Raw genomic sequence first — 20,072 nt, 5'->3', positions numbered from 1 at the left:
GAAAGCGCCATTCGCCCCAATGACTGTAGAGTCCGTCTGCTGGTTTTTAGGGTAGTTTGAAGTCAAGGACACCTCAGAGAGAGAGAGGAGGGCCCCAGAGGAACGGCGCTCGGACCTCCAGGCCGTCAGCTATGCAGGATCAAGGGCGATCTCAGCGCACAGACCCTAACTGTTTTTGTAATTAGGCACCCCTTTACCCCGCCGTGCTTAGCGCGATCCTGCGGGCTGGCCTTCTAGAACACCCTACATACTACAGTGGTATCTGGTGTCTTACAGGGCCTAAAAATACGCCTAGTGGATGTATGTATGGCGGAGGGGGGGGGGGTGTATTGTTAGTTTGTTTCTCTCCCTATCTCTCTGTCCCTCTCTCTCTCTCTCTGTCCCTCTCTCTCGCTCTCTCTGTCCCTCTCTCTCTCTCTCTCTCTCTCTCTCTCTCTCTCTCTCTCTCTCTCTGTCTCTGTCCCTCTCTCTCTCTCTCTCTGTCTCTCTCTCTCTCTGTCCCTCTCTCTCGCTCTCTGTCCCCCTCTCTCGCTCTCTGTCCCTCTCTCTCTCTCTCTCTCTCTCTCTCTCTCTCTGTCTCTGTCCCTCTCTCTCTCTCTCTCTGTCCCTCTCTCTCTCTGTCCCTCTCTCTCTCTCTCTGTCCCTCTCTCTCGCTCTCTGTCCCTCTCTCTCGCTCTCTTTCCCCAGAGGAATTTGTCAGGTGTTGGTGTGACTTTGCCGTCCGTCACTGCGGTACAAGGTGTAGATTGAGGAAATGTCTTTCTCTCCGAGTGAGTGGTTGCGAACCATCTTTAGACTTATCTGTCCGTCTGTCCATCCCCCTGTGTTTCTGTACATTCCCTCTGTTCAGTATTCAAGGCGGAGGCAAAGTAACCACATGGTTTGTACTGTATATTTGAACAATTCTGAAAACATACACATGCTAGCATTCGCGAATACACAGACACACACATAATCATATACACACACTTACTCATACATTCATATATACACACTCATACACACACACACACACACTCATTCATCCATGCACACGCACTCATACATTCATGCACACACACTCATACATTCATAGACACACTCACATATTTATACACACATTGACACACATACATAGACATATACAGACACACATGCATTGACATACACAGACACATACATTGACGAACACACACACTCCCTCTATTGCACAACGGCCATAACCCCACCCCGATAGTGATTTATTACAAAGGAGCCCGGCTTGGGGCCAACAGATGTGAAACCCCAGACAAGCGGGCTGCAACCACAAAATGTGAATCATCTGACACGCTGTCCGTAGCCCTGTGCTCCAATCACACCGCAGATCACACCTTCCTGACACCCAGCAACTGACTGATGGCATTCCCTCCGAACCCACGCTCTCACTGGCCAGCCCCGCCAGGGTGGGGGTGCATGAGAGTGTGTGTGTGTGTGTGTGTGTGTGTGTGTGTGTGTGTGTGTGTGTGTGTGTGTGTGTGTGTGTGTGTGTGTGTGTGTGTGTGTGTGTGCATTGATGGATTTGTGTGTGTTTATGAGAAAGATTGTGAACGAGAGTGAATGTGTCTGTGTGTATGACTGTCTGTGTGTCTGTGTGTGTCTATGTATGCCTGTGTGAGGGTGTGTTTATTAATGTGCATGAGTGTGTGTCTATTAATGTGTATGAGTGTGTGCCAATGAATGTGTGTGTGCCTACGTATGTGTGTCTGAGAGTGTGCACCTAAATATGTCTGCATTAGAGTGTGTGTGTGTGCACCTAAATATGTCTGTTTTAGAATGTGTGTGTGTGTGTGTGTGTGTGTGTGTGTGTGTGTGTGTGTGTGTGTGTGTGTGTGTGTGTGTGTGTGTGTGTGTGTGTGTGTGTATGAGAATGTGTGTGTGTGTGTGTGTGTGTGTGTGTGTGCACCTAAATATGTCTGTATTAGAGTGTGTGTGTATGAGAATGTGTGTGTGTGCCGGAGGTGATAATCAGCAGTGGTTGGGGCAGGACAAGGGGGGTAGCGTCACACTCCGCTCTCTGTTGTCGTGCTGCACGGAGCTGTCCCAAGCAGGGGTGTCCCAATTGGTCGCTCAGGGGCCTTGCCTTCAACTCAGCCCCCTCCTGCCGTCGCGGCCCCCCACACGCACGCCTCCCCTCTGTGGTTCCCTCTCTCACTCACGCCTCCGCTCCCCTTCGGTACCAGTCCTGCTTGCCTTCACCTCCACCTTCTCTTTCTGTGTGTGTGTGTGTGTGTGTGACGGTGTGTGGCAGGGCCTTGCGGTGTGCGACAGCGCTGGGAGAGAGAGAGACGGGAGCTGGAGGTGTGGGAGGGGGGGGGGGGGCAGACTGCGACCACTGCTGCTGTCCATCAGGGGGCTGGGAGGCAGAGACAGAGACCCTCTACTCCAGCTGGCCGGCTTTTACTGACGGACGCCAGAGCCACAGCAGGAGGGAAGGGAGAGAGACAGATAGGGTGAGAGAGAGACAGAGAGAGTGAGACGGAGAGCGAGAGAGCCAGAGAGACATAGGGAGAGAGACAGAAAGCGATTAGAGAGAGGCCTCACCTGGATCCATTGCTTTAGCTTTTTGTATTTCTGTGGAGGGAGTTGAGGTGATTGTTTAGTTAGCTGTTGTGGTGGTGGTGGTGGTGGTGGTAGTGTTGGTGGTGGTTTGGGGGCGTACAGCAGGTTGATTTAGGGGTGCAGGGGTGTGGTAGAACCCCAGGGGGTACGGGGGCAGTTTGCTTTGCCATGCATCAGAACTGGGATTGGAGTGGGGACATACAGAGGCACGTTGAGACTCTGAAGGACAGCCAGGCCAAGATGTTGGGAAAAGGATTCGCCGGTGGTAGTGGAGGTGGAGGATACCCGGCGGCCAACTCTTCCGGAGAACCCCTGCAGAGGTGAGTACCAAACCCCCTTAAGTCGGGCTTCCGCACAGTTGTCACGGAGCTTTGGAGAACTGGAGCTGGTGGAATAATGCATCGGTTCGAGTGGGGATACAACACAGCTGAGAACACAGCTTTCCATTGAGAGTTTGTGGTTTGACGGAAAGATGTTTGGAGAGAAGTTGGAATTTTAATCACTGGGTGAAAGTCGCTGGGATATCTTGGAGTATGTATGAAGCATGTGGGAGCATGGTCCAGGAATGGTTCTGCATCGAAACTTGCACCTGCAGGGCAATTCCTGAATGCAGTTCTGTACTTCTTTATTCCCTGTTAAGCACTGTATAACTGTAGTGCATGCTTTGAGCAAACTGCTTGATGAAAAACCGCAATTCAAGGAAAATCTGTGAATCTATTGTGTATTTTGGTTTTAATGATTACTTCAAATGCATGTGAACACTAAAGAAGGATTTGGTTATATCTTTGAACTGTTAACATTCACAACAGCATCTACATCATCAGATACAATTTGGCAAGTCATAAATGACTGTTGTGGCTTAATAAGAAGTAAATCCATGGTAGCATAGAACATTATCATTTCATTTTCATGGTAGTGTATTCTAATATTTTTTTTTCTATAGTATCTCAGTCAACCCTTACACATCAGCACAAGGCTGAATTTCAGAAATAAACGATAATAAAATATAGTTATAAGAAAGAATAAAAGACTGATGCAATATTCTAATTTACCTTTTGACCCTGCTTAAAAAGTACGAGAGAAGAATAAAAAGTGACTCCCTGGGTTAAAAGTCTTTGTCAGATCATATATTTTGACTTCTTCTGGTGTATCAATATGAAAAGGTACGGAACCAAGTCACATTTAGTGATATTTACAGAATTTCGAAAGAATCCAGTTTACTGAAATAATTCAACAATATTTCAACATTTACTTAACGTCGAAAATATCAACGTTTTGTTGATTGATATGACCTGACATGATCAAATAGGTACTTTAGGCAATAATCATGCATTTAATTAATCGTATACCTTTCATGGATACCCTCAAATTATAACGTTAGTATTTGGTTTGTTTAGATTTAACCAAGATGATAGCACATATAACAATTGAACATTAATCCAGCGTATATATCCAATACCTTGACACAGACTAAGATAATAGTTGAAGACATATCACAATTGAACTGTAGGCCTTATTGCATTAAAATAGACGCTGTTGTGAATTTTCCAGTTGTACAGCGCCAGTTTACTGTAATTTGATTGCGGTAGTATTCTTGAATAATGCCCTATTTCTTTGGATTGAAAATTAACTTGTCATTCTGTAATACGGTAAGTACATAAAACTTCACCTTGACTTGCGCCCTGAAAGAGGGTTGATTGAGGCCTGACTTTCCCCAAACGGTTTGGTATTTTTTGTCACAATAGAAAAGAGTGAAAGTAACCATGGTCAATTTGTGACTTTTTGTTGGTCCTTTAGTGGCTGTGCGCGTAAGGCGCCCTGTTTGTTGCTTGCTGTGCTGAAAAGTGAAAGGTTAGAGGGCCCATGTATGGCTTTGCACGGTGCTGCTTCTATTTTAAAACATCCACAATTTATGTGTTAGTGATGCTCAAGCAGGCATCAATCATGTTTTACAAGATTTGGTCGTCTTTGAAGTCAGTGAACGAAGGTTTTGAAGGTAATTTTTCGAAGCAACTGGAAGGTTCACTTTTGATTAACAACTTGCTAAACATTTTGTAAAACACCTTGTTTTTGTATGCTGTCTTTCTGGTGTTTTAAAAATATTTTATTAAGTTGTCATTATCAACCTCGCCATTCTAATCCTAAAGTTTTCAATACCGACACATGACTTGCCAATATATCGCGGCAGTACACAGTAACGTCTCTGTCTAAATAGAAGCCTGCACAAGTTGCTGAACACAATTCAGAAACAGAAAAAGATATGTTTTTGTTCCTTTTTAACTGATTAATTGTAAAAAAGGAAAAAAAGTTTATGAACAAGCAATTCCCTATTGTCTTCACTAGCGTAATCTGGCAATCAATGATCTATACTCCATAGCAGCTGCTTTGGTTTTTAATTGTTTACTTGGCAAAAAACATGTGAGAAGACAGTCTTTATGTCTAAAGTAACGTGAGTTAGGGACCTGTCGTTGGCAGGGTCAGTGGTCTGATCGAACCCTGACTGGTGTCTCAGCACCTGTTACAGGACCCAAGCTGTGCCTTTACACATTTAATCATTTAAAACGTTGTCTTCACTAATGTGAAAAACAGCCCTGCATCCGGTGAATTTACCACAGCTGACAACAGTAAGCCTGGTTGCGTGTATTTTGTATCAACAAGTTTGACAGCCGTTTTGACCCACTTGACTTGCAGTTTCCTCTTGGTTAGTGACGGAAAATAAAGTGTTAGACTGTGAATTACGTTATAGGCTACTCTATTATGCCAAAGAGCCTCACACTTCAACATCTGGCTACTATTTCGAAGTTTGTTGGCATAGTGTGTGAAAAACATAAAAGGAAAGATTTTTTCTGTATCCCTCTTTGTACAGATTTAACAAGGGATAGTATTTCTATCCCGGTCTCTTTGTACAGATTTAACAAGGAAAGTTCGGTCTGTCTTTGTACTGTATCTAGCGGTCCAGACGGTCTGTTCATCCATCTTGCTGTCTGCAGCCATCTTCACACCTTACAGTGTCGGGTAGCTGTTGCTGTGCCAATTGATGATCAGCCTCTAAACTTTACAGCCACTTAGAAAGCCCTGTTGTCTATTTCAATGACCCAATAAAAACGAATTACACGCTTCATGTTTCGTTACACACAGCTAGGTGTTTTCAAAAAGTCTTCTGTGTCTCCAAATGGCAATTTAGAATGTGTACCATGTGGTATCCACTCGGTCTTGTCTAACCGAGTACTTCTCAGCAAAGATATAAGGAGCCAGCCTGTGTGATTAGCATGACGGGGCTAGCCAGCTCCTGGGACAACCCCCGCTTTTCTAGGAAACTTTTGGTCACAACTGATAGCACTCGCTGTTACATTCCTTCTTCAAAATGGCTAGCCCTCAACTCTATCCTGTGAGTACGACAACGTGTGTATTATTGTCACATACTGTACACATTCACATGCACGACATATGGCTACAATGGCTTGGAACCTGCCTGTGTGCTAAGTGCAATGGGCCTGTTGACGCGTAGCAGCACATGCGGCTAACCTTAATGTTAAATTGCTGACCGGTGGCATGGCGCACAGTGGGGGCCCTAGGGGCTAGCCATCGGCCCTTATTTCTACCGCTGCGGCTGTCCCAGTCACGGCCCCTTAATGTCCTCACATATAGCCACAAATATTTCACACTGTGTGCTTTGTCTGTCCGAAACGGTTAACGTCGATGGATGGATTTCAGGCATCACCCGCAGAAAGATACATTCTGGGTTTGAAGCAAAGATAAATTACACAAATTTAGAATCGAAAACGTGCGATGACAGACCCTTCACACATTTCAAGCGGAGACATTCACAGCTCGACACATTTGTCTGACAGATTCGGTCTGGGTTATTGACAGATACAATATCTGCCGATGACAAAATTGTTAGGGACAGTGATTTATTTGTTGCCATGTTGGTACATTTAGAAAAGGATATCATTTTTTTTATAAATTGCTGCACATACAAGACTGATGCAGCTTTTCCGGTCTCAGCTAAAACTGACCTGGCCGCTATTCCTGGATGAAATCCCCAGGGGCAGGCCTAGATATCGTGGATGAAACGTATTCTCCCAGCATGGCGTGAAGGCATGGTGTGCGAGCTAGGGTGACCACACGTCACTGTTTTACGGGGACTCTGTTCCTGTCTCTGGGGTCCGATCCTCGCCTGAAGGTGTCCCCGGAAATGCCCTTTGCTTAAAATAGATAAAAGTTCTAAATTTATGAATCGATTTTTTTAAAGTGCAAAAGATTCTAGCGTGCTCATGAGTATTCATTTTAGGAGGGTTAAAGGTGTCAATCTTAAAGACTGTGGTGCGACCTCGCTAGGCCAGGTCTAACTATCGGACTAATATCATAAGCAGGTGTGGTCTTAAACTGTACAATATGGAACGATTCCTTATAACAGCTACTTGTTTTGCCTAGATTGTAGGGTTAAAACCAATTATTGTCAACAATTGGGCATGAGATGACAGATCTTTTACCACAGTACTACATTGACCCTGATAAGAATAGGCAAATGCCCCCTTTTTTTTATTTCAGAAATAATAACATCAGATATTTTGTTGATATGTTCATCGCCAAACTACAAATGTCCCTGTTTTTCATTTCAGAAATCTGGTCGGCTTAGTGCAAGCACACTTATTGCGCCCAATCCAAATGTGATAGATTCCAAAACTAAAATACTCAGCATACTTCATAATCAGCTAATACATTTTTTGCATGTAGGCTTAGAGGCTTAGATTTGCTTCTGTATTTTACAATTGATTGTGATGTGTAGCACTTCATTCCCTGTGCTATTTATTTTTCATTAACTGCCTGACATAAGAAATCATCTGAGTTTAACCTCAAGAATTTGGCACTATTGAAGCAAGTAAACTAAAACCTACATCTTTGTAAGAATAAAAATGTTGTATAGCCAACGCTTACAAAAGCAGTATATATAAACAATATCATTACAACAATTTAAGAATTAATCATGGGTAACTATTCCCTGGCTGGCTATGTATCATGTTATCAAGAGGCTTAGATATCGATACCAAATTATGCCCTTGGCTATGTTCCCATTTTGCGAGCAGAGATTATGTGATATTTTATACCTCGATAGTATTAAATGACGTCGTATCTTCATACCAGGCTATCACTGGCATAACACTTGTAAAATGCGAGTGTATAATATTGCCCATGTCTCATATAGGCTGACCCGTGGAAAGTTACTCCGCGATTCTAAATTGGAGAAAGAGAAGAGGTTTATTTTATTCTGAGACCTGTTTTTTCAATTTAAGACTGTGGTCGTTGCAGCAAGTCAAATCCTGTAACAACGGCCAGAGTTCTATTGGATTAACTCTTCAACACTGCCTCCGGTTTCTTAACGCTACAGTAAATGCACTGGCACAGTGTAAAGGTCTTGACATAAACGCAAGCTAAAATTAAAGGTGCTGGTCATAACTAATGAAGTGCCTTGAGGAATATGAGGGACGCAGGCAGTGAACACAACCTTCAGAATTTTCTTTAGTGGTTATGAATGAAAACGACACCAGCGTCTAGTATCCCCAGTGACAAGACCTTCTGTGTGTGTGTGTGTCTGTGTGTGACTGTGTGTGTGTGGGGGGTGAAACAGTGACACACACAGGGCTTTTATTGGCAGTTAAAATAAAAAAACAAGGCATAAATTGGACACAGGACAAGGGAGATTGTTTGACCTTTTATCTTGGTAGTTGTATATAAATTCAGTTCCAATAAATTGTTTGTACTGTGAATAATATGCTTATTATACAGTCGTAGTCGGTCCTAGTTTGCGTTTTTTGCATTTTGGTGATTTATTAAACTTTAATAAGTGTCCATGGCTCTGAGATGACGGCCCTTGATTTATGGTTTGTGATCAACCACTCAACGGGCTGGACTCCTGATGGTGGTGAACTAAGCTAACACTAGCTACATGAAATCTTCACAACACAGCCTCATGTGTTAAGCTGACATGTTTCTGAAATGAAGTCACTGGCAGTTGGGCAGTTGATAGTCAATACATCAACAGTATTTGATGTTATAATTCTGAAAAAAGAAAAGGGAACATGTTCCCATTTGGCCATTCTTATCATGTTAAATGTAGTAGGCTTTTATAGTAGCTACATAATTGGAGAATTACTGTTATGCCTGCTACATGCCCGATAGTGTGATGTGTTACATTTACGTCTTTATAAACCAGCCCAAAACAATCTGAAGCCGGCTACTGGATTAGGGAATCCTTCTACATTGTAGGCTACTGATATTGTCTATGATCGTTCAGGCCTGCTATAAAGCCCATATAGGTTTGCTGTGTACCGGGACTATCAGAAACACAGGTGTAATCAACAACTTTTCCCATTTAAAAAATTTACAAAATATTGTAAAAATCCCCATGCTTATTGATCGGGGACCTTTCCCTGAACGAGGGTCTGTTCACACTACCCTTGGGCAAGGCTGCACTCTAGCCTCAGGCGCTCTCAATGCACCATCCAATGAATGTACTGAATGTACGGAGCACTGGGTGTATGTCGGTGGCTACCCCCGGGCTGAACGGCAGAGGGCTGCATCGGTGGTTGATAAGCCTTGTCGCGGTCCAATCTACCGCAGGCAGGGTAGCGCCCAGCCACGGTCCGCGTCTGAAGGCGGGCTCCGACAGCTGAGCGCCCGCTGCTGTGTGTGTAGCATGTGTGTGTGCGCTTATCCCAAAGGCATGCCGCTTTCATCTCTGCTACCCCACGAGAGCGGTGGACGCACGCACACGGATACGTTTACGCGCGTGGTCGTGGACTGGTACCACGAGCACGCACTGCTTGTGCAAATAACGCTACAATATATTCAACACTAAAGATGACGGATGTTAATCTAACCTATTTGCACCGGATTAGACAGTTTGTGTGTGTGTGTGTGTGTGTGTGTGTGTGTGTGTGTGTGTGTGTGTGCGTGTGCGTGTGCGTGTGTGTGTGCGTGTGCGTGTGCGTGTGCGTGTGTGTGTGTGTGTGTGTGTGTGTGTGTGTGTGCCCGCACACTTTATTTTCTTATGGACTTTAAAGAGCGTCTCCCCAGCTATAACTTAAAGCCTCGCAAATGAATGCTATTATGTGGTGATAATCTCGCTGCTAAGACGCCCAACTTTAAATGTAGACAGCACAGGGCCCTCACAATGATCCACCTTTGAAAGGGACAGATAGAGAAAGAACGGCAGCAGGGGATACACAGACTGAAAGGAATGTCTGGCTCTCAAGCCCTCCCTCAGAGACACTAGACATGGCTGATAAGAGTGTTGTGTGTCTTTTGTTTGACGTAAATATAACTACCTATAATACAACCTATCAGGCCCATAATCATCCCTAATCATCTGAGCACTCTGCTCCTAATAGAGCACCCAGACAGACCCAGCCGGTCAACACCATGCCAGAGAACTGCTTCTATATCCAGTTCACTAATTGATCATATCAGAGGGGCCATTTATGTGAGGACGACCTCGCGTTTCATTAGTCTCTGGTGAGCAACCAGTGGTGCCTTAAGACCCTGCTAATGTCAAATAGGGTTGCAATCGTTTAACTGTCTAGACTGTAAAGTGTTGATGATGTTGGAATCAGGACAGAATAGGGCCTGCTGGCAAGCCTTTTGCAAGGAGGTACTACGATTATTGCTGTTTGTGAATGCACCCACGTCCAAAGAACTGTGCGTCATCAGGTGTACTTAACAGAGAATAAGAGCCTTTTCCATGGTTTTTGCTTTGCACTGCTTTGTTTTAGAGCAATACTCGTTCCCCATTCACCTCTCCTCAGTTCTATGGCTTAACACCTGATGTATTTTCAGCCCTATCCATATGATTTTAGGGATTCACAAGTCATAAAATGGATCCCCTGAGATTTTAACTGGCCAAAGCATTTCCTGTTTAGCCCAACCACCGGTAAGAAATAAAGGGAAACTGGAAAATAGAATAGAAGAGAGTTTTTCTCAAGGGGTTTCAAAACCTCCTGTGTAGAATACCATCATTTTATTCTTCTTTGTTATAATTATTGACATAGATTTGTCTTCCTTGGAAATGCCTGGTGTATTTGTTGTTTTATGTTGTGTGAGAAATGGTACTTTATGTTCTCCATCTGTGGTCACATGCTTTCTGTTGTAGTTGTAAGGGAACAATATGCATTGCACTGGTGGAGATGATTTAACATAGGCCGCTTGAGGCAAAGGAAATACCGTGAGGTCACAACCTTTTCAGCATTGCAGAGCGCAATACAGATAAATAGCCACCAAGAATGAGGTTTCAGCACATCTTTAGGAATCAGAATCAGCTTAATTCGCCAAGTTGTATGTTCACACACAGGGTTTTGATGTTTTTTTCCCTTGCTCTTAAAGTACACACACAGACTTGACATACAGATGAACAAAGACAATGAGCTAAACATAAACATGCATGTTGGGCTAGGTCACAGTTGGCACAGGCATGGCACATGAGCAGCAATGGATCAGGAGGTAGAGTGGGTCGACTGGATTGCTAGTTCAAACCCTGGCTCCTCCTAGTGGAGTGTTGAGGTGTCCCTGAGCAAGACACCTAACCCTTACTACTCCCGACAAGCTGGCCGTCACCTTGCATGGCTGACACTGTGGCCGGAGTGTGAATGTGTGTATGAATGGGTGAATGTCAGGCAATAACTTTAAGTGCTTTCTGTGGCCAATGGGTCGAGAAGCCAGTTAAAAGTATGCTAGTCAAACTACTGTAAGAAAGTCCTCCGCTAACCAAAGCAAAGCAAGCTGTCTCAAATTAATTGGTTAGTCTGTCGTCACTCGTGCAGGTTCTAAACCCAACTAGGAGGCGTCTTCCCTCCTGTCTCGGTGGTCCAGATTTATGGCCATGCAGTGGGCAGCTGCCACCAGTGTTAAGATGGTTTCCATCAATGCAAGTCTGTTTCCTCAAATTCCTTCCTCCACCTCCCCTCTCTTCTCCAAACCCCATGCCTTTCGACGCACCATCTTGGTCGTCTCACTAGTGGTAACCCTCCATGCAGAGACATTAACACCTGTGGTACCAGACGGCCTTCGGTGATCTTATTCCGCCCGCCCGACTATGACTCTCTGCAGGCGGCCATAACTGGAGCTCCCTTAAGCCAGAGTGTTGAAATCCAGTTGGACACACTAGAAGTTTGTCCAATTGTCAAGTGATCACTCACCTGATCGTTCACCTCTCGCAGCATGAGGGACATTCCCTCCTCCATGCCCCCCCACACCACAACCCACTGGGCAGCAGCTGGCCAGTTTAGAAATGATCAGCCATGCCGAAACCCCCTTCCTCCAACCCTCCCACGGCTCAGTTTTGCCCGGCAGGAGGTGGGGTCTCCGTGGCTGGGTGGCGGTTGTCTCCGGGCTGGTAAGAGTTGGGCATTGATGTACGATTTTGCATATCAACAATCGTAATTTTAGCCGCAACCTCCGCTGATGTTAATGCTGGGCAATGCCTGATATCCAACGCGGCACCCCACCAGAATGTTTGGTCCCTGGTCACGTGACACCGCCCCTGCCAATGGGGTGAGCCGATGATAGAGGCCGCAGACATTTTGTTGATTCGTTGACAGTTCAAAATGGGTCACCTTTCGCTCATGCCATCCATTATGCGGGCAGTTGCTGCCTCGAGGGCAGCTTCGGGTTACATTAATCATTAGTCGATCTTTGTCGACACTTGCTTACTGTTTTGTTTGACTCTATTACAGGTTTTAATAGATTTATTGACAATAATATCTATAGTCTGTGTGCAGACTATACTGTCCCTACCCTGTATTTTACTTGATTGGAATAACATTGTTATTTGAGGTTCATCAAAAACTTCTCCAGGCATTTCTGACAATGCCGTTCCCATGATAACCAATGAAGCTATCCCATGTTCCACTACTTACTCAGGAGGAAGCCAGCATAACTTTTGGAATGGATCCACCCAATTTGATAGAGTCTGCGGGGATTAGGACAGAATGCTCCAAGCAAGGTGTCAACCAAACCGCTCCGGTGAGGGCATTCTCAAGAGACGCTGCCTGAGCACTAAAAACCCAGTCTGCCTGTCACTAAGCCTCTTTTGGACCGTCGGAGATGAAATCAAATACCCGGGCCCCTTGCCAACCTCTCGGAGGCTTCTTAATAGACTCTATGTATTAAAATTTAAGGATTCACATGTCACTCCTATTACATGGAAGTGTTAATGCCAGCGTTCTCTTGAGTTATCGTTGCTGTTTACTAGTACTAATATGTGTACTAGTCCCAGGCCCTGTGTACTACTGGTACTTACGGAGTAATCAGTCACTGTCAGGTTATACTATTTAAGATGTTGGTCACTCGCACAGCGCCTTGCCCATATCAGAGACACATGCATACTGTGATACGGCCCTGTTATAATGCCCCGTTAAATATGGAGGCATTTTCCCCTTCGAAAAACGATGCGGTGTTAATTCAGCCCTTTATCAATGCTATTATTTGTAATGCAAGCATGAAATCGTGTCTTCCACCTGTTCCAACCATTTTCCACACCAGACCTTTGGCTGCGTCTCAATTGGCACATCTCCTGTTTTCCTTTTCTTAAAAGAAACATCAGGCAACTGTTAAGGTCTTTCTTAACCAAGTGTTAACTCTATCTAAATAAATGAATGTGAATGTCTATGAATATGAAAACCCACCCATCATTGCTGTCAAGACGCATTTGATTCGGTGGAATGTCCTATGGGAAGTGATATCTTGAGCACACCAGTAGAGCGAGCTTCACCAGATAAGCGCACTAATGCACACTATGCGTTTATACTGGCCAAGTTATTTGTAATGCGATAGTGTGAATGTTTTGTTATATCAGGGGAGGCGGAAACAAATGCTTTCTGTACTGCAGTGAAACCATACTATTGACGTACTATTGATCTCAGCAACAAACTGTTCCAGCTGCTACTAGATAGATAGATAGATAGATAAACCGTTATTGCCCCAAGGGGAATTTGTCTTGCACTTGGGAATACTACTACCTGAAAAACCAAACATCTTATCAAACCTCCTCTTCAAAGGGGGTTCTTGAACCAACCAGGTCTGTTGCATTTATCCAACCCTTTCCTGGTTCTTGCATTTCTGAGCATAGATGGCCCCAGGAGTGGGAATCGCACCCATCACCCCTAACCCCTAACCCAAGTTAGGGGTTAGGGGTTAGGGGTGATGGGTGCGATTCCCTGTTGGGCTAGTCCAAGGACCACACAGATTTCACTTCTTCTTGAGGAGTGTGTTTTGACATTGATTGAGGTCGCAGTCGTCTCTCTTGACAGTAGCGCTTGTATGTGCGTGTTTGTTTTTGTAAGTGAGTCATGTTAGTGATGTCAGTGTCTGGGCTGAGTCAGACTTCAGGTTTAGGAAGCGGAAAAGAGGGGTCTTTTTAAAGAAACGCCTGGCGTCACAGGTGACGGTTTCCAGGCAACAGTGACACAATGCCGGGTTGCAACTCAAAGTGAAGACTTAAATACTTGAAAGTTTGTCACCAAGCAAATACAAAATATTTATTTTAACACTTTTTTATAGTTTTATAAATGTAAATGTGAAGGCAAACCTCACCATGGAGCATTCTTCTTGTCTCAAGGTGACTGCAGCTGATCTGCCTGACGAGCTGTTGGCATTGTAGGAAGCACAAACATCCCGGTTCAGAGCCCTGGGCGGTGGCTTTTGATAGTCTGATAGTCATTTGTCTTCTTCAGTAACTATTTTAGGTGGTGAGCTCCAGAGTTGGCCTGAGCCTGCAGTGTCTACCCTCCACATAACACACTGTCCAGGGCTATAATCCTCTATCAAAACCATCGCTCGCCTCTCTGACTCAGCCTATGAACACACAAACACACACACACACACACACACACACACACAAACACACAGACACTCACACACACACACAAATACACCCACGCACACATGCAGAGGCACACACATACACATGAACGCACTCACACACACACACAGACACACACATGCATGCACTTGTTTGTGTAGGCAAGAAAGACATTGGAGGGAAGTTGTGAGAAAAGTTTGAAGTATTAAAGCATGAGAAACGAGTGCTGAAATTAGGACAGAAAACGCTACAGAAAAGAATGATACAGGAGAGAATAGACAGGCAGATGAAGAGCCAAGGACACAGATAGAGAAGATGACAGAGTGTTCTGGCGTGTCTGCCAGCCAGAGGGACACACATTTAAAATCAGGTATGTTAATGGCCCACCCAAAAGGCCTGAGGGGACCAGGGGAGCGTGATAGGGCAGCGGGTGCTCTCTGTTTGTCAGCGCAAGGGGGCAGCCCACACGCCGGAGTGCTTCCTGTCCATTAACCCCGGGGGTGATCAATGGGTCTCCTGGGAGGGGAGAGAGGGCACATGGTGTGGGCCCATTACAACGTGATGAGAGCTGGTATTAAAATGTTCCTACTTGTGCTACTTCATTTCTAAGGGTTAGCGTTAGCGTTTTATTACAGAATTTTTTTGGTTTTTTTTTTTTTTCTGTGCAACTTCTGGGGTTTGGCATGGTTTTTTTTTTTTTGTACGTGTAAGGATTGTTTGTCTAGGTGTTAGCGTGTGTGTTTATGTGTAAGATGTGCGTTTGTGTGCAGATTTTTGTGAGCGTGTGTGTATGAAGTGGATCAGTGTGTGGGTGTCTGGGTTGGTTCAGATGTCAGAGTCTTCCCGGCTGAGGAAGAGAGACAGTAACTGTCGTGGCTCCCTGCTGATAGTGGCCAGTTGGCCCTACCTGTTAGCACATTACAGATATACACCAAGCAACAAACAAAATCCTCTGTCCATAGGATTCCTGTTCCTCTTAAAGCACAACGCAACAAGCCACATCCAGGGTTAACCTGTTGTAAGGCAGATATTATAAATGAGGCATCCAAGATGAAATGAAGATCAGCATCTGAAGTGAAACATTGCTCTATGTGATTAATTGATAAAATGTTGTCAAATCCAAATTTCATATATTTCTTTGATCCTTGCGTGCCAAATCTCTTTCAGATTAGCATGTCTTTGGGTTGAGGCTGATCCTCGAATTAAAACAAGATATCTTCTGACGGGTCAAGAAAAAACTGAGTTATTAATTATTCTTATTAAATGTTTGTATTCACGCAAATATTTTGTTTACATTTCGTACAATTTCAGTCAGTTCTCTCAAACATTTCAACACTTCCAATTTCACACAATTTCAACTCCAACAACAGAAACCATAACCTGACCACTAATGAATCAACTGAAGGCATCACGCTGAAGGACAAGCAGAGAGAGAGAGAGAGCATGACTCAGCACAATGTCCGCAGGCCAGCGCGCTGGCAGTCGTCACGGCATGGCCAACGCATTCTGTCCACTGGCTTTGAGGGGGATTTGGTGCTCCGCTGCGGGGGGTGTGTGTGTGTGTGTGTGTGTGTGTGTGTATGTGTGCTCACCCACTTTCTCCCCCTAACACTCTCCTGGGTCTCTCCTTGCGCCGTTTGTCATTGCGTGTCTCCGTGCTCGGGGCAGCTGCTGCTGTAATCGTTCGCTTCCCCCTCTGTCGTCCTTGTGTTGGGATTCGCACCCGCAGCTTTTCCAGAGTCCGGCTGCTGCACGTCGGTTCCCTGAAGGCAAGACGTGACCACACCCTCACCTGCTTGTCCGGTGTGTGTTGGTGTTTGTCAAGCATGTTACGCCTCAACGTACTGCTGTAGCCTTAAACCTACGCCATATTACTAATACAATTGAGTAATATGGGATATATATTTATACTTTTTTTTTTTTATGGGAAGATATGTATAGGTGTGATGGGTATGCATGCAGGGAATAAGATGGTCATCCTTAAATGTCAAAGTTTGCATTGCTCCCTTCAATGTGTATTAATGGTTTATGGGTATGGGGTTGTGCAACGGTTTACATATGAAACGTTATATCAAGTGAAAATCCGGTAAGCGTGGCGTTTCAGTTTAAAAAAGGATGGTGTCAGGGACGGAGCGAGCCCTGCCATTGGCTGACGGAGGCCGGGGGCTGCTACGGGGTCCTGTGACGTAGGAATGGCATTCCGAGGCATGTGTGTGCTGACGGATGGTAATATGCAACACTCGCCGGTCTTTTTTGATGGAGGGGTGTCGGTGTGAGGTAAGATGTGAGAGAGGGGGAGAAATAGGGGAGGGAAGGGGGCGAAGGGGTGTGTGAGGGGAGAGGATCCTGGGTAAATATAATGAATCATTGGCTAATATAGCCCTTCTGTTGCTGTCTGGGTTGGAAGACTGAAATGCTCCATGAAGTTTGTAGTCATCGTTTTAGATACACCCAAGAGGTCGGTGGAGATACCGAAGGAAAGATACTGGGGAACCTCTGAGTTTATTGTTTTAGGAGCTGAACCTTTTGTAACACAATTATAGACCGAGTAGCAGCAGCCAATGAAGGGTAAATGCATGCGCTTTGACCCAGGGGCTATAAATAAGACTGACGGAGCAACGAGAGAAAAGGCCGGACGGGATCAGCTGTCGAAGCTGCCACAGTCCTCCCTCACCCATCCACCCCTCACCCATCCAGCCCTCACCCAGCCATCCCTCACCCTCTCATCCCCTCACTCACAGTGCATTAGTTCACCTCTGACGCTGGGTACTGTGACGCTCTCTCTCTCGCTTTCTCTCTCTCTCTCGTTCTGGTTCCCTCTCTCTCTTTCTCTCCCTCTCACTCATCACTCACTGACTCATTCACTCTGCTTTATTTTCATAGTGTAAAACTAAAGGAAAGGGGGTTTGCATGTAGTTACAAAGACATCAAGGAGGAATAATAGTTTTGATTGAACTTCAATCGGGTCGAACCAAGACGCACGGCTATGTGATGTTTTATTGATACCATGTTTTACTTTATGGCGGCTTGGTGGCTAGGGTTAACCCTAACCCCAAACCCACAAGCGGCTAACCATGTAGTCAGGACGCTTTTTAGCGACTCAGGTACGATTCTCAACTCCAGTCCTATGTCATCCCCCCTCTTCTTCAACTACCCTGCTGTTCTCTCCTTAAAAGAGGGACATAAAAGCCCATACAAATACATTACTATGCTTATTATAATATTATTACACCGCTCAAATATTGTTCTTAAGTTTTATTAGGTACTATTATTGTAGTCCCTAATAAAACTTAAGAACAATAGTTGAGTGCGACCAGGGCCGTAGCACCAAATCCTGGGCCCCTATACTATAGGTGCTGATGGACCCCCTGCGCCAGATTGTTGACGGGGGGGGGGGGGGGGGGGGGGGTTCCAACAACGCGATCACCTGGTCCCCCCACGGGCACACGGGGTGTCGGTTTGACACCCAATGTCAGTGGACACCGCGACGCGACGCGACCAGGCTTTTCTTGGCTGCTGTCGCCACTCAGCGCTTTAAAATCCCTCTAATGCCGTCCCCCGTGCGGGGCCACAGGAGAGAGGCTCGTGATGCTGTGTCGGGGAGCGCCTGCTGGCCCCAGACTAGAGAGGCAAACACAGATTATTAATAGAACATCAGGTACATCTTCGTACATCGTAGCCGTGCATCTTCGTTCTCAGTCACTCAACTGCCAGCCTGATCAGTTCAATCAAAAACTATTATTCTCCCCTGACCAGTGACACTTGGAATAACGCTAGTAGGACTATTAAGGCCTTCGCATGTGGATCGCATGTCTGGGGGAGGCCTTGGGAAAACAGTTGTTCTGGTTTGCTTGTTTTTTAAAGAATATTTAAAAACCATTACATTTCGAGAGGAATAAGTGCCTAAGTGGGGAGTGTAAGTGGTGTAAGACTGCTTGTAACTGGTTTTTAGCTTGCTTTGGTTTTTTTCTGATTTCGCCAGCCGCAGAGAGCAGATGTAGCCTCAGACTGCTAGCGCCAGCAGAGTTGTAAAGCCCTGGTTGTGGTGTTTCCTGTGGGAGCGGGATGCTTTCAACGTACTGAGGTCGTAGGGCAGCTGCCTTGCCAGAACGTTCCATTTGACCTCCATGTTCTGTCGTGACCCTGCCATCCCATGTGACACCTTCCTAAGGGTTGAAACAAGATCATTGACAGCTTCTGTGTTTGTGTGTGTGTGAGTGCGAGTGTGCGTGTGTGTGTGCGTCGGTGTGTGTGTGTGTCGTGTGGGTGCGGGTGCGTGCGCATCATGTAAGCAATGGGAAATATATAATATATTTTAAAGGTCAGCACAGCTTTTATGAAATTGCATTTGTTTAGTGCCGGTGTTGTGGGTGTTTCAAATCAAATTTCCCTCTAAACATAACTCAGGTCTGATTGTGAATTTATTGCTCGGGTTTAATCAACTCTGAGCCATTCTTATAACCTTCATCTCCTCAAACCTTCCCCTCTGTCTCCGTCTCTTCATCGTCTCTTCTGTAGTTTCATTCATTTAAATTAAAACAAAAGCAATAATTATATTCAATACTCCCGGGACATCAAACATTCTTCCGAAAAGATTTGAAGTTAAATTCTTATCATCTCTGGAGCTGATGCAGTGATCTGGCATCTGATCAAAGATGAACTTGAGATGTCAAGTCCATCTTTGAATGCCCCCCCCCCCCCCCCTCGCCCCCCTCCCTCTCCACCCCACTGAAGCTGATGTTATGACATCACAACGAAATGGCAGCCACACATCCCCCCGTGTATGAATAGGATCTCTTTTACTAGAGACTTAATGAGAGCGCTACTTCCACTAGGGCGGGCGTGGTGTGGGTCGGGGCGGGCGGGGGGGGGGGGGGGGGGTTGTGCTGTTGCTGGTGGTGGTTGTTAGGGGGGCGGGAGGGGGGGGGGGGGAGGAGAAGGACAGACCGGTTCCTATCCGGTTCCACCCATGTCATAAATCATTGAGTCCTGCACATCCCGGCCTGGGGGTGCCAAATGGGATTTGGGGCGAGTGTACCCCTAAGGCCCTGACTTCATGCCGTTGAGACGTCCTAGTCGGTGGCCCTGGTGGGCGATGTGTCAGGAATGGCTGAATATTTCATTTTAGGAATGTACTTGATCCCGTACCGGGAAGAGGAATAGGTCAAATGACCGATTCCTTTTTTTAATCCAGTTTGTGTGTGTGTTTGTGTGTGTGGGTTTGTGCGTGTGCGTGTGTGTGTGTGTGTGTGTGTGCGTGTGTGTGTGTGTGTGTGAGAGAACAGCAAGTACGCATTTATAATGAGCATTGTTCTTGTTGTAACTACTACAGTTGTGTTACAGTATATATGAAATATTCCTGCATTATTATATCTTACTGAAGAGGCTCTGTATCCTTGAAATATCAATGACATAATCAGTTAATCACAAAATGACTGCCTGTGAATATAAATAATCCTAAACCCACGTACAGTTGTCTCTGAACCGATCAGAAGTGTGTGCAGTGCCACTGCCATCCCATGGTCAACTCATAAAAGCCTTTTAGACTTCCTGTGACCAGCACCACCTAGCGAGCAAGCTATGTACACAAAGAGAGGCCTACGTCATGGATCTATTATGGGTTATTATACAATAGTTT

At 45.4% G+C, this 20,072-nt stretch overlaps 1 protein-coding gene across 1 annotated transcript in view; it reads left to right on the top strand.

Moving 5' to 3' along the window:
• The first annotated feature begins 1,981 nt into the window (after positions 1-1,981).
• The window catches only part of rbm20 (RNA binding motif protein 20), a 38,370-nt gene continuing 20,279 nt past the window's right edge, over positions 1,982-20,072 (top strand). Inside the window, 1 exon segment of the mRNA XM_030351349.1 lies at positions 1,982-2,897. Coding sequence (XP_030207209.1) covers positions 2,746-2,897 — 152 coding nt within the window. The 5' untranslated portion in view covers positions 1,982-2,745.

This window comes from Gadus morhua, chromosome 3 (assembly GCF_902167405.1).
Source record: "Gadus morhua chromosome 3, gadMor3.0, whole genome shotgun sequence".
In the NCBI taxonomy this organism is placed as follows: Eukaryota; Metazoa; Chordata; class Actinopteri; order Gadiformes; family Gadidae; genus Gadus; species Gadus morhua.
This window is presented reverse-complemented; position numbering and strand designations above follow the sequence as displayed.